The following is a 26,133-nucleotide window of genomic DNA, read 5'->3' on the forward strand; positions in this document are numbered from 1 at the left end:
CACTGCTCGGACTAATTACTACTTTACATTCGAAAAACTTTCCAGTCACAGTCTGCGTTCAAGTTAGTACGGAGATATTTTGTAAACTGAAGGTCATAATATCTGTTTTTAAAAATACCTGTATACATGTAAACAGGGCTTAAGATTTGAAAAATCTTTTAGTGTGGGCCAGCCGTAAGCTAAAAGCAAAGTTCACTGTGTAAGTGGTCAAAAACATGGCAGGGAGTCAGGACAGAGAAGCAGAACAAAAAAGGGCAAGGCAGGCTAGAAGTCCAAGAAGACAGGCGAAGAATAATAACAAGACAGACAGAAGAAGACTATCTGGCGGAGAACTGGAGGAGCTGATGAGAGGATTGGGATCAGGTGCACAGCTGGGTGTGGAGGTCAGCTGATGATAAGGAGTGGTGAAAAAGCTGAAGGCCACTGCAGGGCAGGGAGGGAATATCTAATGCAGAGGCCTCTCCTTACAACATCTCAGCTACTCCCGCTGCTCCTTCCAAAGCCTGTTCATTCCTTAACGCCTTCCCCTCCCTTCCTCCAGCGCTTCAGACAATCAGTGTTTGGACGGGAAGGCTTCCCCCAATGTCATTATGCACAGGCAGGGAACTTGTAATCTCCCGCTAACTGCTTGCAAGGAGATGAGGGAACAACAAAGATCAATTAATTAGCAGGGCTAAATGGTATTCCTGGCTGGAGGGATGTCTTGATGAGAGAGAGAGAGAGAGAGAGAGAGAGAGAGAGAGAGAGAGAGAGAGAGAGAGAGAGGGAGAGAAAAACAAACAAAAACACAAACAAAATGGACGTCTGGATATCCTCCGGTTTACGGTAAAAAGGGGGTGAAAAGGACACGGGAGGGAATAAAATCGTTGCCGCACGGTCCCATCTTCTGCTTAGCATTTAAATTCACCTCGAAATGATGTTAAAATCCAAACAAACGGCTTTTTTTCAAGCAGCTCAGATGCAAAAATCTACCATTTACAATGTAAACAGACTTCCCCCGTCAATATCCCCCCACTGTGAGACAAATCTACGAGAGGCTAAGCTGCAATAAAGTCACTAAGTATCGCCAGGGAACATGAGATAGAGGATCTGACACGGTGGATATTAAAATACTGGGGAGACTAGTGATGATTGGAGATACTGGAGAATGGTCACATATGTCAAATTTACACAAATACTGTCCTTCACAATAAGATACTCAAGATATGTGAATGAAAATGGGTTCTATGGGTACCCACGAGTCTCCTCTTTACAGACATGCCCACTTTATGATAATCACATGCAGTTTGGGGCAAGTCATAGTCAAGTCAGCACACTGACACACTGACAGCTGTTGTTACCTGTTGGGCTGCAGTTTGCCATGTTATGATTTGAGCATATTTTTTATGTTAAATGCAGTACCTGTGAGGGTTTCTGGACAATATCTGTCATTGTTTTGTGTTGTTAATTGATTTCCAATAATAAATATATACATACATTTGCATAAAGCAGCATACTTGCCCACTCCCATGTTGATAAGAGTATTAAATACTTGATAAATCTCCCTTTAAGGCTCATTTTGAACAGATAAAAGATGTGCAATTAGTTTGTGATTAATCGCGTGATTAAATATTTGAATCGATTGATAGGTCCTAAGTGTTGTACAATAGCATCAATGGCTAGTTGTTATGCTACAAACCATGATGTGGTTTTGTTTCCTAAACCTAACCAATCGTTTCACGTTACTGGTGGTGACAGGGTTGGAGAAAAACTCTTACAAAACAGCTTTGTAGTTTCTCTAGGACATGCAATCAAACAATATGACTGTTATTAGTCAAAGTATTATTAAACTCCTGTCAATGTCCCTGTCTCTCTTCTGTAGCTGGCTTCAGCATCATGTGACTTATCCAATGATTTCAAGATATGCGAGTGTTGAGAAAGGAATTTCCTCATCGAGTGGATCCAGTAACAACAGGCTGGTCATTTTTCATTAGAAAACGATCTGTTGATGTCCTGAATGTCGCAGTGTTTCCAATATAGATAAATACATTCCTTCACAGACACACACACACACACACACACACACACAGAAGCAAACTAAGATTAAACCGTCACGAATGTTTGTTTCCATTTTCTAATATTTTAAACAAGGCTGCAAATTGTTGTAATTTGTGTCATTCAAATCAGCTTTTTTACATGATGTTGACATTATGAAAGTCTATGAGTCGACCTACCTTTCCTGTGGTGCTGAGTGGCAGCCAGGTGCATGGACAGGTAAACAGTGATGAGCAGAGCCCACCATTGCCTCATGTTGATCATCACACACACACAAATCTCAACACACACTCTTCTTCCCGTCTCACTCAGGGGACGAACATCACACCGGTGGATGAAAACGCTCCGACTGACTGTTGAGTTTCGGCATTTCACATCACGCACTAGTTTCATAAGCAGGATCATTCCTTCATTTGTTTTTTTTTCTGTTGCCACCTCCCTCCCTCCCTCCCTCCCTCCATCCTCTCTCTCTCTCACTTTTTCTTATTTTCTTTTTCTGTGTGTGTGTGTTCTCCGTTCAGGCCTGGCCGTCTGGGCGCTCATCTGGAAACCATCAGGATTGGGAGGACGCCTGCCCTCTTGGCTGGACTCTTCTCACAGCTCCTGGCTGACTGCTCGACTGGCTGACTGGTTCGGTTACTGTGCGACTCTCCAATTGACTGGATAAAGAGGTGATGGACTAACTGAATGAGTGGCTGACTGACCTGCCGATTGATTGAGTGAACATATTGGCATCCCATGAGCCAGAACCAAACCAGAGCTAGTACAAGAGACAGATGGTGTCCTTACGCTTGGGCCAGACTGCCCGCGTGAGCACTGCAGCTTGACGGCTGGTGACCCTAAACCAGGGGTCAGCAACCTTTACAATCAAAAGAGCCATTTTAGGCAAAAAAAATAAATAAAAATCTGTCTGGAGCCACAAAACATTTGATCATTGTGATGAAGGTAACACAGTTTAGAGTCTAAGTATATAGTATGTAAGTCTCATGCAGTGAGGGCCAAAGTTCAAATGTATGATGGAGTATTAGGACCATATTGAGGGAAAAAACATCTGAGGTTTCCAGAATAAAGTCATAATATTACCAGAAAAAAAGTCGGAATATTACGAGAATAAAGTCATAACTTTAGGAGAAAAAAATTAAATAACACCTAAAATTACTACTTTATAATATTATGACTTTATTCACATAATACCACGCCTTTTTTTCTTGTAATCCTATGACTTCATTCTCGTAATATTATGCTTTATTCTTGTAATATTATGACTTTATTCTCGAAATCTCAGATTAATTTTTTTCCCCTCAATGTGGCTCTAATACTCCGTCGTACCGTCGTACCATAGACCTACAACAATGATAAATAAAAATGAAAAATGTAAACAAAAAAACAGTTATTCATTTCCACTAATGTTTTTAAAAATCCACAGGGAGCCACTGGAGAGGGGCTAAAGAGCCGCATGTGGCTCCGTAGCCGCAGGTTGCTGACCCCTAACCCTAACCTAACCCTAACCCTAACCGGTTGGTGAAATATTTTGGCAATAACATAAATTTGTGTCAGTGTGACCAGCAACCGGCATAAAACCTACGCTAAATCAAATATGTAGATGATAAAAATCAGACTTTTCCTACCAGATCGGTCGAGGGCCGGGTTACCAACAAGATGGCAACAGATGATCCGCTGTGGCGACCCCTGACGACAGAAGAACATCAGCATGTTAGCATGCAAATGGTCCATTACAACAAGATCCAAGTATCTTTTTTCCCTTTAACGTATTCTGTCAAAAATGGAAATCATCTTTCTCCCCCCTAAACCTAAAAACAAACCTTTCTTTTCATGTATTTTGGCTTAAATTCTAGGTTAATTAACTGAAATTCTGCGCCGCAAACAACAAAGTGCTGACTTTAAATGCCCGTTTGTTCGTCGGTGGCGTGCGGCAACCAGACGACGATAAAAAAAAACAGACGGAAAACAAACAGCTATACGTGTCAACAGTCAACATCGACGACGGCGTCGAGGACCACTCAGAGCATCTTGATTCAAGGCTGTCGAGACTCTTTTCCCCGTGTTTATGCTCTCTCCTCCACAGCCTCTTTTGCTCATTGTTGTCACAGAATATGTTGCAATAAAACACAGTCCCCATTCTAGTGCCAACGCACATAATAGACTGTAGGTGCTGTGGATTTCACATGGTTTTGAATACTTGGCTCAGCATCAAAGGCTGCATCTGCTAAAATAAAATATTATTCCAGTAATGTGTAAAAGAAAGGCACTTGTGCCCAATCAGCAGATTAGAGAGCAACCATTAATTATTCAAATTGAAGCTGCAGACATCAAACTTAAATGTTTATTCTAACAATGTAACGCTGATAAGAGTGCACTATTCCTTATCGACGCCGTGCTCTTAGAATAAACAATGAAGTCTGGTATGCGTGCGCAATTTTTGAATCACGAGGCGCTACATTTTTCCAGCTAAATATTCCCTGTCGGCGGCGATAAAAATATTGAGTGTACACGTGGGATCCGTTTATCTGGATACTTTTAAAGCAATTTGATGTCTCTTGCTGGGAAAAAAAGTTCAACTCATGTGCTCAGTTTTAATGCTCCAAAGCTGGTAAATAAAGTGGTGGAGGAATTTTACAACACAACAACAACAGAAACTGCTTGATGAGGAGACATAAAACATAATCATGTTAATCTAGTCGCCGCCATATGTTTGAATATTTGCTCCCAGCAGATGTGAAGGTATGATGCCCTTCTTTTTTTTCTGTAAGCCTGCTGAACATAAAAGGCATTTACATGGATGAGGAAGCTGGGAGAACGCCTCAGTGCACAAGCTGTAACTCTGCATGTGACTCACATGACTAACACATCAGGCGAAGGCAGATGGCATTCTGAGGGGCGAAACAAAACAAAAGCCTAAAAATGGTCTCCCCGCTGCAGCTCTCGTTTCCCGTTTGCCTGCAGGTGCAACGCAAAAAATACTGACCCCTGAATGTTTGGGGTCAGAAACACACAAATACTTCACACAAGGCTGTAAAAAAACCTCTCCGGTTACAACCATGAGGGGGCAGTGTTACTGTACGACACACATCCTGAGAGAGATCCAAAACTTCTCCCAAGATCCTGCAGTGATTGCCGCCCGCTCCCCCCAACTCTGCATGATGCTGCATGAATTCAGAAATAATTGAATTCTATTCAGATAAGGTCTGACAATGTGAATGAATGCAGCCACTCGACGCAGATCAAAGAGTTGTTTGGGTTCAGACCAGGTGGGGACCCTCGAGACATCCTTTAGTTTAATTGCTTCTGTGCTATAAATCACTGGAATGCCTCGAATATGCAAATTGGTACGAGGCCGGCGTACATGTGAACTCTCGTGAGGCTCGTTTAATAGGCAAATTGGCGTCGCACAAAACCGTCTCCAGCTGCAGTTTCACCTCACAAAGCTGTGAGTCAGGGTATGATAGGTAAACGCCTCACCTGAGACCTGTGCAAATATCATAGCCTGTATATAAGAAGTGGACTTAGTCACCGTGACGTCACCCATTGGTTTGTGGACTGCCGCTTCGAAGCCTCGAGGTCGGCATTTTGGTCGCCGTTAGAGCTGTCGCAATAACCGCAATATTGACAACGCAACCGCAGGCATGCAACCGCAGGCATGCAACCACTATCTTCATGTTTTTTCTTATTTGAACGGGAGTGCCGCATATTTACACTTTGCTAAAAACTCCAGCAGCGTGACGAGGTGCGGAGCGTCTATTCTGCGCTGAGTGTCGCACGTATGGCGTTTGTTTTTAGTTGAAAAATGTTCAACTTTGGGTAAAACTCCACAATGACCAACTGTCACATCCTACATGTAGCGATATACAGAGGACAAATGAAGACACATAGACCAGCGGGTCCGTCCTTTTGATATGCCATATTATTATTACAACCAGACGCAACCAAAGCGCAGCTGAAAGAAAACGCTGCGCCTCATTGCCTTTCTGTGTTCTGCATTTAACAATAAACAAGTATTTAATTCATTTTAAATGTCAAATGTTCAACTTTGTCAATTAAAAAGCAACAATATACTTAATAATAGCCTAGAAATAAAGCTTATTTATATATTATTTATAGCACTAAAATCAGGATAAATTAAGTAATTTGTAAAAAAGAAATTCGCGCTACGGTGAAATTCCTTCACTGCGATAGCCCTACCGTCGCCACCTTGGTTTTTGGCCGTCGCCATGTTGTGATTTTGCAACCAGAATTGACTGGGTGCAAAAAAAAATTAGGGTGGAGCTACACCAAACACTGAGTAAGACATTTTCAGGCGACCAAAGAGGTTATAATTAACTTTCATGAAGTGAAAAACACACTGTGAAAGGGTTAAAGTTGTAAGACGAAAACACGGACGTGGTAGCGACCTGTCAATCACAAGGTAGCCACGCCCTAAAGCATCCCCTGCTTTATGGTCTATTTGACTCTAAATGGGACCATAATTTACGTTGGTTTACAATGTTTACTAAGGTAATAAATCAAGTGAGAAGTAGTGTCATTTTCTCACAGACTTCTATACAATCAGACTTCTTTTTACAACCAGAGGAGTCGCCCCCTGCTGGCTGTTAGAAAGAATACAAGTTTAAGGCACTTCAGCATCGGCTTCACTTATCAGATATAAATATAAATATAGAAGATGCTGAGATTTGTAATGCTGAGGTGTTGTACTTTTGTTTCCAGCCTAGGGACTATAACTCATGGGAAGTGTTCTGAGTAATGGCTCAAAGTTAAAGAACCTGCTATAATACAGCGAATATTGTTTCTGACAGATTGCAGGAAGTGAAGCCTGGAGGCCACAGCAGGAGGCTGCATGTAAAACACACTACTTCCTGGAGGACAGCCTCCAGCTATTAACTGAGCAGTATGTACATTGTTGCTATATACTGCAGTTCACTTCTGCTTGTCTGTGTAAAACCCAGCCGAAGCCTTTGCGAGGTTAGGAGTTAGACATTTTAATTATTTTTAATCCCCCAAACCAAAGCTCTGCTGAAAAGCTTTTTGGCCTTTGTCGGGCTTTCGCTGTAAATGAGACTTTGTTCCTGCTCGAAAGGTTGAAAAAGGTGAAAATGAAAGAAAAACAAGTCAGAGATATTTTTTTTGGAAGGTCATATTCACTTAAATGAGTTAGAGCAGAGAAGGTGAGAAAACGCAGGAACATGGGAGCAAGAGAAAGGTGCATCATGAGGATAATTGTCTTTCAGAGAGCTGGACCGAGAGAGAGAAAAAGTTTGGAAATGAACTCTTTGGAAGTTTTAAAAAATATTGATTGACCGTAGTTAGTGGCAGCATTGGCGGCCGTCACAACAAGCGAGGCCGGCGTGAGAACAGGCTGTCGAGCACGTCTCTACCTGGCTGGCAGGAGGCAGAAGGCACATCACGCATCCAAAAAAAAAAACTCCACCAAATACAGAGTGTGCCTAATCATCATACCTGAAGCAGAATAATTACCTCAACTGTCCATCAACAACCTCCGCAAACAATTTCATCAAGACTCATCTGAATAGAAGCTCAGTCGCAGCTCAGCGTCGGGGCTTTAAATGGAGCTGGCATGTCTTGGACAGCTTGCATTATCATGGTTGGCCTCGAAGGGTGCCGGGTGTCTCTTTACCCAAAACAAAAAAAAGAAAAAGTAGCTACCTGTCTGCCTGAAATACACTACACACTGGAGAGGAGACAGCTACACAGTCTAAATAGACCACCTGTCTCATTACTGTGGCATCCTCTATTTATTACCATACAGGAGCGTAATTAGTCATCAGAGTAAATAAAGCTTTATAACTGCAGTGAAATTAATGTCTTGGTGAAGATCACGTTGCTAATGTCCTCCTTTGTACTCCTGCTTGTAATTCTTGACCGGTTAATTTATAATGACCTGATTCCAGGTCCAGATGGCAGCCACTGGAGGACTAAATAAATAACTTTCTTTAGCAGCGCAGATTTATGTCACAATCAGCGACAAGAAGTAACAGCATGATGATTTGATAAAATATTCATCAGCTGTCTGAAGTTGCAGATCACTGAATAAATGTGATGAAAATTTATTTTTGCAGTGTCAGTTGTCATCTCTTTTCTTGCGTCTGGAGCTTTCAACCGAAGTTATAATAATAGTTTAGAAATTTCAATTAGTTTTTATTTTATTTTAGTTTTGACTTTTTGATTTTACTTTCAGTTTTTCAGAATGGTTTGATTTTTATATATGTAGTTTTACAGTAGTTTGTGTTTGTTACAGTCAGCCAGGTATAATGTCTCAGAAGTATGTAGCTACATATGTATGGGATAATGTACAGCGAGCCGTGCCGGGGATTCTTTCAACATGACCGGCTCGCTGTACATTAACCCTTACATAATGGCCCCCAGAATATCTTCTTTTACCGCCACAAATGACCCTGAGACATTTTCTTCTTCTTCCTCTCCTTAGTCATGCCTATATAGTGTCTTCCCAGTACTAGTTAGATGGAAGTGCCTCTCTACCGGTTTCTACTGAGAGTGCTGCATCATCAGCAAAAGGCCACACTCTGACCCATCCGGGGTCGTCGGCGGCTGCAGAAGCTTTGATGTGTTGCGCGGCTCTCCATTTCAGGGCCAAAAGCAAACACCTCAACCCTCCTCTCCAAACTCACCTCCCAACCTCAGTCTGCGACCTCGCACACAAATAATAATACACACAGACCCGGAGCTGACCTCATTGGCTGGTTTCAGCCCGGTGCTCTGCTGCTCTCCGTCTTTCATTCATCCCGGTGATGTCTCGCAGAGCGGCGGGCTTTGTTCTGCGAGCCAGGTGCTGGGAAAGCTTTTGTCTGCTGAGGTTGAAGTAGGTGCCACAAGAGGCACAGGTGTCAGAGAGAGAATGATGCCGAGTTTCAAGTCATGTGCTTTAAAGTTGACTGAAATAGAGTGCAGATTTTTATTTTTCATGTCAAGCGCGCTGAGCTACAGAGCCCTGAAAAGGCCACGAAGGAAAATATGCTACTTGTATACTTTTTTTTCAGAGTTTGACATAAGTCCAAGAAAACTTTTGCATTATACTGAGAAATATTTGGCTTGTGGTCCGCCAGCAGGACAACAATAAGACCAAAACCAAAAAAAAAAGTGTTTGCTTGAACAGATCCGACTCAGACTCTCCAGGAACTTCACCTCCTTCACTTATTTCCCTCCAGACTTCTTCTGCTTCCTGTCTGAAGTCATACAGCTTCAGGATCAGTGTGGAGGCGTCTTTGTCTCACTTTGCCTCGCCCCGGGCAACTTTAGCATCTTTTTGGGGCCATTAGCATATTTTCACTGACTTTATAAGCAGTTGTGCCGCACACAGGTATACATCGTATGACTAACTGAATATGTATGATAATAAACATTTAAAGTGAAAAAAAATAAAAATGAAAGGGGCTCTATGTAACACAAATTGTTTGTTAACAGTGACACATGCTGCCGTTAAGTCAACAACAGTCGGCGTCCTGTTGCTCACGCTTGTGCTCGCACTACGAAGACGCGAGCGAGCGAGCATCGGTCAAAACAGTGAGACGAAACACACGAGACTGAACGTGATTGACAGGCATCGTGTTGATTAACGTTGGCAACATTAGCCAGCTAAAACCACAATATCGCTATGTATTTCACATGCTGAGCAGTAATGTTAGTTGGCGTTAGAGGACTCCGTTTCTAACTGAACCTTAGCAATGGTTGCACACTGTAGCTGAAAATAAAGGCACCCGCGCATGATGTCACCTTTGTTGGATTTTCCCGGAAAAACCGTCCCGCATTCTTCACATTAAAAGCAGTCTACAGGCTCATAGAAAAAAAAAGAAAATGTTGCGAAAGGTCTAATTTTTTAGGTTACAACCTGTTCACACATTGGCAATAAAAAACGTTTATACGTGAAAAACTTGCATACAGTCCCTTTAAAGGCCTGAGGTGTATGCTGGACGTCGTTGCTGCCATTTTAATCTCTGCATAAAACCAGAGAAGTCAAGCTGATTTGAAAGCAGAGTTTGAAAGTTTTTCCATCAAAACTTTCAAACTCTCAGTCAAAAGTATTTTTAGTCAGTCATATGTCATGAAACTGAACCAGGAAAAAGGGAACATTGGTCTTGAATGAATGCTATCTACAGTATGGTTCCCAATAGATTTCTGTTACTTAAAGTTACAGCGCAAGATCCAAATTGTACCAAGTAGGTACAAAGGTGCAGAAACTACCAAAGAAATAGAGCCACACCAGCCATGACGACAAACCTTTAAATATTCCACAAGGCAGGAAAAAACAGCGATAAAAAGTCTGAACCATCCCTCTTCTTCTTTGGCCAACTTCTTGGAATTTCCCTGGAATAAAAGTACACACTTCCTGGGGAAAAAGCGAAACATATTTCATAGTGCCAAAGCTTTTTCATTACCTCGTTATATACTCTCGGCCCTGTCTGTTCCACTGCCTCTGGCTCGCATCGTGACGACTCCCCCTCCGGGGTGTGTTAATACGGAGGCGCTGATGATCGAGCTCGGCAAACACATCCTCATTACTTATGACCAGGCTGATGATGGTTGCTGGAAAATCGTGAGTCCGATTTCGTGCATCGGTCATGATCACAGTGACAGATGTTAGCGCTCTGCCCATGTGTTTTGCCTCTCGCCACGACTCCATAAGCGCCTTTCATTAGCATGCACAAGCCCGCCGACGCACTCTCGAGCATGAGCGGTGCGGTGATTACACAGGAAATGAAGTATACACATCCATCATTATTCTAGTTATTAGGCAGCAGCTGGGTGACACAGGGAGTAGAGCGGCTTCCTCTCAGATTCAGACCAAGAAGTTGATAGGTAGATACCATGCCAAACTTTTTCAGTTTTGCTGTACCTTCATTAGCCAACATAATCTCCTATTTAACACTTAAGTTTCTTATATAAGCATCAATTAGCATTAAATACGTACCTTTTTAAAGGGGACATATCATGAAAAACTCATACATTTGGGTATCTAGGGTGCCTACCAACCCACAAAATGTAAAATAAGACAACCCAGTCAGCTTTTTGTGGGCTGCCTAGATTAAATAGAGCACGACAAGCTAGTACGACATGGTTGTTACCAATGGACTTCCTCTCTAGTTTCATATGATACCAGTCTCTTCACTCTAGCCTCTGAAAGACGGTAAAGTCGGTTGTCAGGGGTTTAATCGTTTTTTTACCCAGGAAATATAGTTTCAGTTTAGTTTAGTTTTTCTTAAAGGATATAGTTTTTATTTAGTTTCAGTTTCACTGCTTATTTTCGTCTTAATTTCAGTTTTAGTTTACAATAATAACCCTGCTTTCAACTCTATAACATGGTCCTCATTTGACACGGAACTTTCCATTATTGTGAGCACTTTTAAGGCTTCTTGTCGACAGTTCATTCTCGACCTTCAAGGTTGACAAAACAATCTCCGACTGGTCAAAGCTGGAAATCTCTCCGGGGTGCCGCCTGACCCTCGTGGGCCCCCGAATGCCACGAGGTTGTCTTTGCAGCAATTACTTTGTGACAATTTGAATCATTCTGTTGAAGAATGTGAAGCACTTTACAACCCAAGAAAAACGGAAATGGTGAAGGAAAACTAGATAATTTCTGGAGCTCTGGACAGAGAAGGGGTTGTGTTGTGTGGGGTGGCTAAATAGGAGCATACTAAATTAAGTTTGTGGATAAAATAATGTTACATATTAAAAAATATTACCTACATACTTGGATATAAATTACCAAAAATGATAATAAAAAAACACAGAAAGAGCAGAACACATGTGTGTGACTAAGCATGGTTGCAGCATGTTACACGGCTACTTACTGAAGATCAATATTTTGAGACAAAAACGGTCCGCCAGAGTCCGACATCTGAACTGCGCCCCTAGCAACGGTCTGTTATACATAGCAACGGTCTGTTATACAGAAATTACAGACAGATGATAATACAAATGTGTGCATAAAATTGTAGTTCAATGGCACCTCCTATAGACCCTTTGATAGAAACACACCGACACAGCGTAGTTGGACTACAGACATGTGGAATGATTTCTAATCGGTGAGAAAGTGTAATCCCAAGAAGCTGACATAAAAAACGGCCAGTAGAAAGAGTAAAAAGGAAAAAAAGCTAGAAATATGATGAAAAGTACTCAAGATGAAGTACAAGAGGAGGTAGCATAAAGGTAGATAACTACGGCCTTAGGGGCTGATCATACTGAGACGTGGCGCTACAGGCGCGGCTGCTTCAAAAATGCCTTGGCAAAGTGCATCAGGCAAAACAGCGTGGTGCGCCTGTGGAGCGGGGCTGCATGCTCAACGGGGCAATCAAATGTGATTAACGAAAAAATGGGGTCTCTCTCAGACAGTATCCTACATGAAACTATCACCCTACCACATCTACTGGCAACAAAACAGGAAGGAAGGAAAGTATAGTAGTTGCTTGCTTGATTTGATTGGCTGCCTGGGCCAAGTGTGACATTGAAGAGCGGCGCGACTCCGTGTCTGGGGATGACAGATTGAGAATATTCTAATTTCTATGCATGTCTAAAAAACGCGATGCAAGGCGCAAGAGAGGAGTTTAGCGCGAGCGCAAAGGGAGCTCTCTGAAGAGACCCCTGAATATTAATTAATTCATATTTTGAATTTGAACACATCATCACAGTTCGATCAGTTTTGAACTGTCGATCACCTTTAAAAAAAATTTAAATTATTTTATAAATGTATTTGTTTACATTCAAGAAAATGTATTATTTAAAAGACAGAATGTAATATGGCATTTAAATACATTAAATGAGTTTTGACAGATAATATTACTGTGTGTAATTTAAGCAATAAAAATTTATTAAATTATTTTTCTAAAAAAGAAACCAATTAGTTAGTATTATTTTCTCTTTAATGTATTCACTATTGCTCTTTAATAAAGCTTATCTTATCTGATTAGTCGGTTAATCGATGGAATAATCTGTAGAATACTAGCTGCAGCCCTAGTTATGATTTTGAATACTAATGATAATACTACAATTCTGAATGAAATGTTGTTAACTTGTAGTCAGAAATGGATAAGGGGGATTAGTGTGTCCATGTGTTATGTATACGACATACAGCTGAGAATTGTTCTCAGAGCAGAATGAACAATAAAACCCACAAGTATCGATTACATGCCATTACTCAAAATCCAATTTGAGCCATGTGACCTTACCAGCACTATTGATGAAAGCCATGTCTCATTAAAAACATATTAAACAAGGTGGATTTGTGGCAACGGATCAATGTTAACTCGACGCGGGTGGCGGGGATGCACCGAGGAGTGAACAGCTGGGAACGAGAGAACCGTCTTTCAAAATCATTTCATCTCTCTGCTCGTGTGACTGGATCTGGGCTTCATCTTTTTCAGCCACCGACGACGTTCGAGCTTTGACTTTCTGTATCCGATTTCAAAAACAACATCTGGAGGGAGGGAAGGAGGCAGCTCAGCTTGAACCTGCCTTTCTCTCTTCATTGTGCGCCCATTTTTGTGACTGTCAAGCAGTCACAAAGCCGACCAAATCCAAATCTCTCTCCTTGTTAAAATCTCACACTTTCTTCCCCCCCCCCCCAATCCTCTCAAAGCTGTCTACCGCGGAGCAAAGTGCCTTGTTAGATCAGATCTGTCGCCGGTTCTCCTGCAATATCCCCGGCTCACAAAGTCTGGATTATACAATTAAACTCTCCATCTTTACATTTCAAAGCCCTCATGAAAGCACAAACATGCGACATATGCACTCAGATTCATGAAAATGAGCAAAGAGACGTAGTTTTGCGCCTACAGTACACAACATGTGAAGAAACATGTGTACTAAACAAACGTGCAAACAGCTGGTAATTAGTCTGTCATAGTTTTGTGTCCATAAGCGATTCCTCTCTTGTTTTTGTTTTCTCTTTCAGGTTATGTGTGATCCCTTCCTCTCCTCCGCCGCCTCATTCATTCGTCTCATTAGCTGTAAAGTCAGCTCTCAAAGCTTCCCCTCCATCAAGGCTTTTTCCTCCGGAGCAGACTCGCTCTGGTTGCTTTGCTCGCTCCCTCTCACATCCTCAGGACCAGTCAGCGACAGCAAATAGCCTGGGATCTGCCTCGCTACTCAGCTATACAGCGCTGCCATAAGAAGCAATAGCTCAGTTGTTATGTCCAAAAGTTAAGTCTTGATTTCCTTTGCGGTGAGTGATTCTCTCTTTCTGCCGGCTTGTTATGGGGAAACGGGGACCACTCAATGGAGCAGTAACAAGTCCAAATGTCATGAACTAACAGTTACATCTTTAGTCACACAGATTTAGTCGATGAATCAGTGCCTTGGAGAGCTACCCTGGCTGTTCTGGGCATATTATATTCGCCGAGACAATTTTGACTTGGCTTGTATGGACAAAAGAACGTGTTCGTGGGAAAAAGTAAGAGCTGTAAAAAGGAGTCAGTATGCTTTAAATAAAGTCTTCATCAGATTGCTGAACATCCCACCAAATCGTTCTGGTGTTAGAGTTGGAGAGACTACCTCCGTAACTTTTCAAATTGGCAAATCAGACAAGCCCGCCTTCCTCTATAGAGAGGTGAAGTCCCTCTCCTTCTGCTGGACCACCATGGGACGAGTTAATGGGAGTTAACGGCAAGAGACAATAATAATTCTTTGATCCCGTTAGAATTGCGGCATAATTGCAGAGGCAGAAGTGGACGTAGTGGCCGTGACATCACCCATTGGTTTGTGGACTGCCGTTTTGAAGCCTCGAGTTCTGCATTTTGGTCGCGCCATGTGGTTTTTTTGCAACCAGAAGTGACACGAGAGGGTGGAGTTAAGTACAGCCGAACACTGAATAAGACATTTTTAGGCGTGAAAGGGTTAAAGTTGTAAGACTAAAACACGGACAACTCCCAGACCGGACAACGCCGTGGTAGCGATCTGTCAATCCCAAGGTAGCGACGCCCTAAAGCAGAGAAAAAACCTGCTTTATTGTCAATTTGACTCTAAATGAGACCATAATTTATTTAATGAACATCATGCTGTATTGAAGAAGACTTGAAACTAGCGATTGAGACCATAAACTCATGTTTACAATGTTTACTGAGGTAATAAATCAGTGAGAAGTAGGCTCATTTTCTCATAGACTTCTATACAATCAGACTTCTTTTTGCAACCAGAGGAGTCGCCCCCTGCTGGCTATTAGAAAGAATGCAAGTTTAAGTCAACTTCAGCATTGGCTTCACTTTTTAGACCTGTGGAGTGTTTTCGTCTTACAACTTTAACCCTTTCACAGCGTGTTTTCAGTTCATGAAAGTTAATTATAACCTTTTTGTTCGCCTAAAAATGTCTTATTCAGCGTTCGGTTGTACTTAGCGCCACCCTCTAATGTCAATTCTGGTTGCAAAGAACTCGAAGGCCTCAAAACAGCAGTCCACAAACCAATGGGTGACGTCACAGTGACTACGTCTACTTCTTATGTACAGTCTCGGTTAGGACAGAGTCAGGCTAGCAACCAATATTCTCATTCACCTCTCGGCAAGAGAGTGAAAAAGTCTGTTTTTCCCAAAATGTTGAACTAAGTCTTTGTTCTCGGTGCATCCCTGCTGGCACAGGATGTAAACAGACGATAGACGCGTGGATGCGTCTACCACTTTTGTGCTTCGGGTGAAATTTCAAAAGGCTACTACATTTTTTAAGTTAATATTTAGGCTATTTTGGGGGTTTATCTGCCATATCAGCAGGAAGGAAGGAAGGATAAAATGCAGGAGATCAGGGTGTCCTCAAGTCCACTCTCTGCCATCTCCCCTTCCCATCTCTTTAAAACAAAGCCTCTTGGAGTATTTTCCCCTCTGATGATCTAAATTGATTTTAAGGGGCATTTGTGAAGCGAAAGCTTCCTTCTGACTTTCGCCTTGAGCATCTCATTTACTTACAATACGGGGGCTTGGGGATGAAAAGGCAACACAATAAATGGAAGGACTTAACACAAAAAAAAATTGGAATTTATTCAATCAAAATCCTCAGACTGTTGAAGCCAGTTCAGGATAATCTGTTGGATTCATTTTAATCTTTCTGCACCCCAACATTGCGTACTAACCCAGACTGTGAAGCAGCACTGTCCTAGATGTGTCTCTCCTCCCCAGCTGTCATTTCTGTTATTTATCTCCCCCATGCTCTCTATCTGTCCATCTTGCCTACTCATAACTTATTCCATTATGTCTCTCTGATTCCTCCTCGCTCTAACTCCCCGAGCCCCTCCCTCCCGTTTTTCACTTTCTTTGTCTTTCCGTCAACGTCCCTCCCTTTAATCCTCCCTCTTGGTGTTAGGGATGCACGGTTTTTCTCGCTTGCAGCCTCAAGGTCAATTTTCATAATCAACGCCTCACAGATATAGGCTAATAAACCGTGGCAGTGACCCAGCCTTGAGCACAGCGGCGTCAGGAAAAAACCCTGCAGATGCACACACACGCGGGGTCAGGATTCTGCCTACGCTTTTTTCGTTGGAGGTCACGCGGGGTCATTACGCCTCTTTGGCCACGCTGCTTCGGTGTTTGTTTGTTTACCATCATTTGTCCTCTGCTTGTCACGCCTCCTGGTGGTTGACCCCGAGGTTGCGTTCCGGGCCCCTCCGGCGATGACCGTTCTGACCCCGGCAAAGACATAGCACCACAGCCGTGCATACTCATTCCTCATCTACATGTGTGACGAGGGCTTTGCGAGCCTGCGTAGAATTTTCCATGGATTCATGCAAGCGTGTGTGAACGAGGCCACCAGTGGGAATTTATGGATTCTTTCTTTCTCTGCCGATACTCCCCAGTGCTGAGGGGAACACTGACCCTGATAGTTTGTTGGCAAGCCGGAGCCCCCATCGATCACTTCTCACACGGCAAACAAACATGCAGCCTCCCCATCATCCCTCGCAGCATCTCCGAGCCAGCGACACACTCCCGGGCACAGAGGGGGCAACACTGGACCCATAATCCTGCATTACCCCGGCTGAGGTTTGCTTTGCACTGATAAAGCTTTACTGCAATATATATAAAATAAAATAGTATTTATTAAATCTGAAGGCGTTATCAGCACAGAGCACATGCAGCCTCAGAATCCCAATAGATTTTTTTTCTTTTGCAATAGATGAGAAAAGATATTAGGTTGAAGGTAAAGTGTTTATTTATATATTTTTAAAAATCAGTTCTGGCCAATGAAGTTGATAATATTAGATGATGCTTCTGGAGTTCTGCTTTTTAATGCCAGAATCGATATATTTGCTTCATTTGAGTCTGTGCGGAGGTAGAAAGAAGTTACCGCTTTTATTGTTGTAGTCTGAGTAACGTGACGTCATAGCTGTTCCGTATCCTTCATCAAAACAAACCGCAGCGCGCCCAAACATGAAAGTAGAAAAGGGCAGAGGGTTGGCGTGGATACGGCCTGCGCCCTCACATTTCAAATCCAAAGTGGTAAATGCTACACATACAGTAAAGGATGGAAACACTTTGGGTTTCACACATTGTCAGGAAAAGCAGAGCTAGACATCACGGCTAAAGCTGCATGCTAACTCTGTCATGGACAGGAAACGTTATCGTATTGCGGCAATGTGCGGTACAGCCATCGCTCTCGTCTCCGTGGTCAAATCGGACGCTACAACTGTAGCGCACCCATACGCTGACATTTATGTTAAATGCATTCAAACGATGGAGCTGACCATGGATGTATAAAGAGAACAGAGCTGGCGGGAGAGCTAGAGACGGACTTGGCGACGACATCCGTTTTTGAAAATAAGGTGTTAACAAAGGGAACTGTATATACAAAATACATATATGGAAATAAGATTGATTGGATTATATTCACCAGAAGTATAAATTTATTTAGTATATAATTTGTGAGAGAAATGTCTTTATTCTTTGAATTTGAGGTTGCTGGAAGAAAATTGATAATTCCTGACAATGACTGATATATTTGACTTCAGGACATCTCTGACTGCAAACATGCTGAAAATCAAACATTTTTACCGTATCATTTTTGATATTTTCCAAAGTAAAAGTCCCTAGAAGTGTATGATTCGACTTTTCCCCATGGTCTAGTGTTAAAAAAGTTAACAAACATCGCAATAAATCATAATATTGAATCGCAAAACTTATCGAATCGGCACCCAAGTATCAAGATAGTAATTTCAAGGGAACCGCTGAATGATTTTTTATCCAGTGAACCTGTATATATCAGTTATGATGAAAACCCTTGAATTCTGAGAAATTGCATGGAGAGCGCCTGTGGAGAGACCTCCTGATGACATCACAAGATGTAAGACGACCTTGCAGCGTCTCCTCCGGGGGGCTCGCCATTGTTCAAGAAACCGCCAGCCATTGATTCAAACCTCCCACCAACAGGTTGTCAAACTCCTCCCTGAAGACACTTTGTCCAACACATAAATATTTAATTGTGCTCAACACAAAAGCAGAAACTCCAACACGGCTCCCTACTCACAGCACTTATACCCACGAGGGCGAATTAGCATTAAAAGTTGGGTGAAACTTCTCAAAGATTGGAGAAGAACTTCAGATAAACACAACACTCTGTATAATTAAACTCCCAAGTAGCTGCACCATAATTAACACCTATACTATCACTTTTCCTTGACAACATGATACACGCCTTTTATTTTATAAAACTGAACAATACAGAACTTCGCTCTCTTTGTGCGGCTCTATTTCAGGCATGGAGAAAAATATAGTTTTCCACAGTTGCCTGATTGCAAATGAGGTGACAATGTTCTTTGTATGCTCAATTGCTTCCTGGGATGCTTTTTTTTTCTTCCTCCTCTCAAAGCGGCGACGTCGTCTCCCCGCGATCAAGACGAATCAGCCTCTCAGGGAGAGCCCAGCCGCTGTACCGTTCACATTATTTGCACCCGCTACTCTTTCGCGTTTGACAACATAATTACCAAAGCCGAGGCCCTGTGCAATTAAAAGCCAGTGACTGCTGACAGCGAGGGGCTTGAGGAGAGAGAGAGCACGGCAGGGATGAGACAGGATCTCAACAAAAGTGTTCTTAGAGAGGAGCTGTCCCGGTGTTTCCAGGGTGCTGACAGGAGAGCGTGGAGGATGGCGAACATCGGGGGAAACTTTTGCCATCTCAGCAGGACTTAGAAGAATGACATGATGATCTAGATGTTCCTGAAATGACCCCCTTCTACCACGAATCTGAGCTTGTGGGGGGAAAAGTTTTCTTATTGTACGTGTAGATGAAAGTACTCAGAAGTTTCTGTCTGGGATATTTAGTGTGTCTCAGTTCTGGATCCTATCCAAGTACGTGGCCCACAAACGTCGGTCCTTCACAGAGCCCTGAAGGCCACATCGAAGGACTTGAGCCAGATGGTCACAGAGAATTAAGCTAACGATGCATTCAGGGGCCCCTCATTAACGTGTGTTACTGCTAGCTGATAGTCACGGCCATAGACTGTATATAAAGATGGACGACTTGACAGCTCCCCAAGAGTGAAGCCAAAACATCTGGATCGCCCCCTGGTGGCTGGCTGCAGTATATATGTCATAAAGCCCCGCCCCCTCCATGTTAGCGGACGGGATGCGGGCCAAACTAAAAAGTCAAAGTACATGTCAAATACATTTTTCCCAAAGATGGTATCTATCATTTTTAGGCAGTTCTTATCACGCTGATGTATGTTCAAGTGTTCATCTTTCCATAACCATCACAAGTCTGTAATAGCGAAGCAAGTCAATTCCACTGAATTTTATTTGCTGGATAATACAAAACTAAACATGACTCAGCATGAAAACCGTGATGAGGGTTGTTTTAAAGATTAGGAACAACTGAATTACCAAAGTCTTAAAGCTGCACAGCTTGTTTTCTCTCCCACGTTTCTGATGCCGATATAGATCACTGAGAACGAAGACAATATTAGGGAAATGTGAAAAGACCTCGACAGCAATAAGCTATATCAAAGTCCTTGATTCCCTGCATAGAAGTGACAGCTCTCGAGACGAATAAGATCAATTTGCTTCGTCGTACATGCTCTTATCTTTTGTTATTTGGTCCGCTTTAATTTGTGCACTATGAAACAGAACCAGACTAAATAGAAAACAAACCCAAAGTATGAATCTTGCTCTGATTCGGACAAGCCAAACGGACTAATGCTTGTGAAATTACTTGTAATGACTAGTCCGTAGTATTCACTGGTTGTGTCCTGCATTCCTCAGATGCATGCGGAGGAGCCTTTGAAATGAGATGGACCTTGTTGACCCGTCATGATGTATTCAGTCTAGAAATGCAGACATTAGAGCATCCAGACGCTGAACTATGAGAAACTATGACAGTGGTGGATAAATCAGCAGCAGGACGGTCAGAACCTGCAGGTCAGATGACTCAGTTACCAGCTGATATAAATGCCCCTTGGGCGGAGAGCTACTTAGATAAAACATACACACACATGCGCCATACTCTGAGGCACACACTGTGAGTGCATGAATGCACGGCCAGAGGGAAATAAGCGTCACCTACGACGCGCGTTAAGTCTGATTAATCGTCTCCCTGCATCTATTTTTATGGTAATCCTGTATGTGCAAACCCTTCTGTGCATTCAACATAAATCAAAAATCTAATTTTTCACTTTTTTAATGAAGAAAAATCACCAACTTGTGGCCGTGCTGCTTGTTAGACAAACAGAATGACTGGAGTTCCCGTTGGGCAACATGGCTCCAACCCTTTCCAAATGAGCTCTCCATCACGTGTAATCAATAATTGTCAACCCTGAGAGCGCCGTGGCTTTCCACGAGTCCAAACTTTGCGTTGCTCTGCCAAGCCGACCGGCGCCACGGCTACATTAATCAGGTTGGTTCGTGCCAACGGGATTGCTCTTGGTTTTGGTTTTTCCAGGTGGAGCGACAATGAAAGAAAGAGGCAAAACTGGAAGCATTAGCGGCACTACCGCCCAGCTGGAAATTACAAAGCAACACATGCTAAAACTATTTTCATATAGTTTAATTACTTCAGTGCCGATTCACAATCCTACTTCAACAATCAGCCCTGAAATAATATAAATTACAATGTTTCACCCCTTGAGCGCTGGCTTATGAACGTAATAGCATTTTCATTAGTGACTTTATTTGTTTATTGGCAGTTTTTTTTTTTTGAAGAGATATTTGTTTAATTATGAAAAAGCACAGAATGGCAATTTGTGGTTGTAAAACAGCTCAAGAAATGAAAAGGAAGTCAGTGAGGCATTAAAAACTAAATGTTGCCGCTGCCACGCTGCTTAATCACCTCAAATAGAGCAACTTTCTTTGAGCCTGTTTAGTCTTGTCAGTAGTTGTGTGGCCTTTTGGTCTGGATGTTTGTGTTTTTCTGAACATATCTAAAAAGCTGTCTTGACTTTCCAAACTTGCAAAAAGCGATTTGCTTCCTCAATACTTGCTGCAGGATTTTATAAACAAGACCGCAGATGCTCAACTTTCCAAACTAAAATCCCCGTTGAGATCCACTCCAGTTCATACACATCGGCGATGAAAGATGGCGATGCTTATTTTTTAACCGGTGGGTGACTCTAGCTAGATCTCTATAGAAAAGCATTAACCACAATGCAACACTGAGGACCACAGCGGTCAGACTCAGCAACAGTTCAGGCTGGAAGATGATACCCGCTGCTGCTGCTCAGAGAAAAGTTTGTTCACCCCCAGAAGTAGTGATAAACAACCAAAATGACCTTCCCTGTGGAGTTAATAGAAGTTGTCTGAGAGGTGAACGTGGTCAGCTGAGAGGTATAGAAAGGATTAATTGAAAATGATGAAATGTCAAAGTAGTAACAGGGACATATACATAATGAGATAAAACAACATATTGACTATGTTAAATTTGACCTGTACTCAATTACCTCCGTCTCAGTTCACAGCTGTTTATGCTGTACTGTACCCGTCCTTTGTCTTAACCTTTATTTATTCAGGGAAGTTTTGCTGCATACAGTTACACATTCACACCTGCAAGCTGCCCAGTACGACCAGTCTGAGTCACTGGAGTAGCTCCACTGGAGCTTTTGTGGGGTAAGGGATTTGCTCAAGGGCACCCGAGTTGTGTTAAGGAGGGAGATGCAAGCACTGCTCTTTTACATTCCCGCACTCAGATGTATCCTGCCGGTGCAGGGATCAAACCGTAAACCCTCCAGTCACACAGACGTTCTAATCTTTGGACCAATGCCTAATTTATTATTCTGATTATTAGGAAATAAATATGATTTTATTTCATAGCACTTGTTAAAGGCGCTATTGATAACACTGATAACATTCAGCCACTAAATGTTGTGTTCTAACCAGCCACTTACCATCAATCTCAGCCATTTATACTTCATTTCCACACTAACTGACGACACAGAGACACCACATGATACCAACGTTGTTATACTATTGGCTAACAAGAACTGTTAGAAGTGGGAACCAAACGTCAGATATCTTCCGCAGAGATAAACAAAACATTAATTTTGGACCTGCCGAAAAAATTATTAATTCACAATCATAATATTTTTTATATTTATGTATTATTTTCAAAAAAATATTCGTCTATGTAAAAATGTTATCAATAAGACTATTAACTTGCATAAACCAAAACTTAAAAGGTGCTAAACTCGGGACAAGAATCTCTATGCCAAAGTCCATGACAATCCATCAAAACATGTCACTTAAAAAACAAAAATGTTAACCTCAAGGGGGCGCTAGAGGTAAAGTCAGAGGATCACCAAAGTCAGTGTGATTCATCCTCTGGGAACCACGAATGTCTGAACAAAATGTAATGGCAACCCATCCAGTAGATATTGAAACCATCCCTAGAGCCATATTTTAGCATGTCTGTATTTTAGCATGTCTAAAAAAGAAAACACTTGACAGAACAACCAGCATACGAGCTCCCAAATGGTAGCTTTCCCTTTAACAGCTTATCCATCCCCAACACCTTAGCCAGCACAACACTGCAGCTCCCAAGTTTTTACACCCCTCCTTTCACTTTTTCCATCTGAGTCATCACCTGAAAGCCACCTGTTCCCTCTCCAGGTTCTCCTGAGTTGCTGCTCTTCTGTCAGCACTTTACTCGGTGACCTTTGAAAGTCTCAGTCAAAGCACCAGATTGTTTCTTCTTTTTTTCTTTTTTTTTTTAGATTGCAAACATCTGTGTAGCGCTGTCACAAACAGCTACTGTATGTCCGCGTGCAGTGAGTCACTTTTACCTCAAAACATATATGGAGTGATTTTAGAGATTGATACTGATTTTTAGATGTGCGTGCCACATATCTACAGTACAAAGGCTCAAATAAGGCTTCCAGGTGTTAGATGATGCTAACCATGCCATTGGTTCAGGCCAAAATGACCTGGTTGTTTGAGGAATGAAAGCAATTTAAAACAATTTACCAATAGAGGTACACCTAATGACATATTGATTTTGAAATTAAGATATGTGCTACTTCTATTCCTTTCATTTCTTGGGAATGTGCAGGGAGTAAATTGCGGCAGTTCTTTAACAAGAGGATAATCATTTTCTACAACCGGTGCAATTTGCCACAATTTTTAGTGAGATGCCATCTCTCCATTTAGTCATCTTAAATTCTATTTTTACACCTCCTCCTCTTCCTCCTCCTGCTGCTGCTGTCTTTTCCTCCACTTCCTTTATGTTATTTCATCTAAAAGCACCGAGCGGTGATCACTACGAGATTGAAGCCAGTCTTCATTTCTGTCTAAAAGAGCCACTGGCCTCTGAAGCGAGGAGAGGGAAGTGAAATTTATCTTTTTTGCCGCCCACTCCTCAAATTAAAAGTCAGAGTTGGCATGCCATTTGTGCCGAGCTCCATGGAGGTTTTCAGTGCAATTTGTATGTACATGATCTTGGGAAATAGTGGTTGGATAGAGGTGATGGTAGAGGCAAATAGCCTGGTTGTAGTGCTAAATGTGACACGTATAAGTCAGTGTGCTATGTGATGGTGATTAGGTCTAATCAGCACATCATAAGTCTTGCAGACGGGAAAAAGGGCTGTTCACGAATTAGCTTTAAAAGGTCCCATATTGTAAAAAGTGAGATTTTCATGTCTTTTCTATTATAAAGCAGGTTTAAGTGCTGGATAAATACTGTGAAAGTATCGAAACACTCAATCCACAGAGAAATACACACGGCGCGTAATCAGAAACTGTGCCGCTGAAACAAGCCATTAGGATTTCTGTCCGTTTGTGATGTCACAAATACACAATATTTAGACCATTTCACAGTTTTAAAAGTAAACATTCTGAATGTGTCCCAGTTTATTTCCAGTTGCAGTGCATGTGAATGACATCAGCAGACAGGAAGTAAACATTGACCCAAGTCGTTGCCTAGCAACGCAATTCCGTTGCAGTTCCGTTGAAATGTGCTAAAACGGAGCGTTTCAGACAGAGGGTAAATACAGGCATATTCAGGCAGACAGTATGAGGAAAATAAAGTTTTTTTTAACCTTATAGCATGTAAACATGCTCTAGTAGAATCACAAAGTACAAGTATGAACCTGAAAATTCGCACAATATGGGACCTTTAACAGCCTATTATACGTAAGCATTATCCTGTTTATACTATGGTCACTTGCCAAAGAAGATTACTTGTGTACGATTTATTATTTTAATAATAATTAACAATTCAGTTAATTCACATCAGTCTATTTATTTGTTACATTTAGTTATACAAAGTTAGTAAAGCAATGTTTAAGTCAAGCCTTATGTTGCCTTACACATAGAAGAAGGATCCCAGTCACTTCCATACAGTGAGGCATACAGCTTATTAATTAAACACTGGTATCGGATCGACACTCTGTATCGCTGTAAGTATTAGGACTGAAAAAGTCAGATCGGTGCATACATAGAACGGTGAACAGACTAACTACTTGGTACGTGTCCATTATCAGGAATTAATGGACACCCTGCAGTCAATCAGAATATTCAGCCACACCATGGTACAGAGCAGTATAAACAAAAACTTTCAAACACTAATTTGAGTTTGCACTAGTTTCCCAAAGATTCCCAGGATACATTCTAGACACTCAAGACATGCTAACTAAAATTTGAAAAAATAATAAATAGAATAAATAAAGACAGAAACCTATGCCTGCTGTTCAGTTTTGCTTTCCACTTGTAAAGATAATAGCCAGATGGCGGCACCGCGAGGAATTAATGCAAAGTTATTTTGGAAATAAATAATCTCAAAAAAAAAGAGAAGGATGGAAAATAGTGTCTCATCCCTTCTGTCAGAGTCGGTCTCTAAAAGTGAAGCTAACACCAAGAGAGAGAAAACACAGTTAGAAAGTCCTTCACTAGTGTTCTTTAAATAAAGGTCAGCTGCTTCCGTCGGACCCAATTAGTTTCTGCAGTGATCAATACAGGAAATGTGAGAGAGGATCTTCTGTCACAAGTTGAAATCTGTTGTTTCCTCAAATATCTCATCAGCCTTTAAGAGAAACTTCAGATCATCAATCTCAAAGACTTAAATGAGATCTCATCATTTCTGGTTGTTCTGTCTTATTTTATTAGCTGGATCACGGATGTCCTGTGAGGCTGAATTAGTTGTAATGTCAAACACAATGAATGCGTTTTCAACCTCATGCAACAGATTCAAAAACACACTTTTCTACACCAAGTCATCATTCTGAAGCGACACAGGTGATACATATATAACTTCATCCTTCCTCCCATGTGACCACCAAGTCAGGTGTCCTTAAACATAGCAATCACTGGCATTATTACAGCTTTGCCCCAGTTCCACACTACATACTACTCCTAACATGGTTTTCAGTGTGTCATGTGATTAATCTTGAACAAAAAAAATCCTATAATCAAAAAAGTCAGCATGCGTTCTAAAACGCTTGATGTTTGGTGTGGACTATTCTACCACAATGCAATTCTCAAAAGAAATAATAGGAGCCACTCACAGCTGCAACACATGACAGATTGTGGATAATGGCGAGTCAATTTCATGAGCTTCTTGTGGAGAGCACACGTGTGTATTATGCCATAAAAACAATAAAATATTTGCAAAATCATTATACATAGTACAAAATGGTAAAGAGTACTGATTTCTTGTATACTGTGTGCA

General features: G+C 41.8%; 1 protein-coding gene across 3 annotated transcripts in view; it reads right to left on the reverse strand.

Moving 5' to 3' along the window:
- The window catches only part of fam180a (family with sequence similarity 180 member A), a 39,133-nt gene that overhangs the window by 5,793 nt on the left and 7,207 nt on the right, over positions 1–26,133 (reverse strand). The window contains exon 2 of one of the 3 annotated variants that reach the window (XM_074625947.1): positions 3,663–3,723. The exons of 1 other annotated variant lie outside the window; for it this stretch is intronic. In XM_074625947.1, coding sequence (XP_074482048.1) covers positions 3,663–3,723 — 61 coding nt within the window. Of the gene's footprint in view, positions 1–2,213; positions 2,406–3,662; positions 3,724–26,133 lie in introns of those variants that run through there. One more of the 3 variants, XM_074625946.1, reaches the window with a different exon arrangement.

This window comes from Sebastes fasciatus, chromosome 23, assembly GCF_043250625.1.
Source record: "Sebastes fasciatus isolate fSebFas1 chromosome 23, fSebFas1.pri, whole genome shotgun sequence".
Classification (NCBI taxonomy): Eukaryota; Metazoa; Chordata; class Actinopteri; order Perciformes; family Sebastidae; genus Sebastes; species Sebastes fasciatus.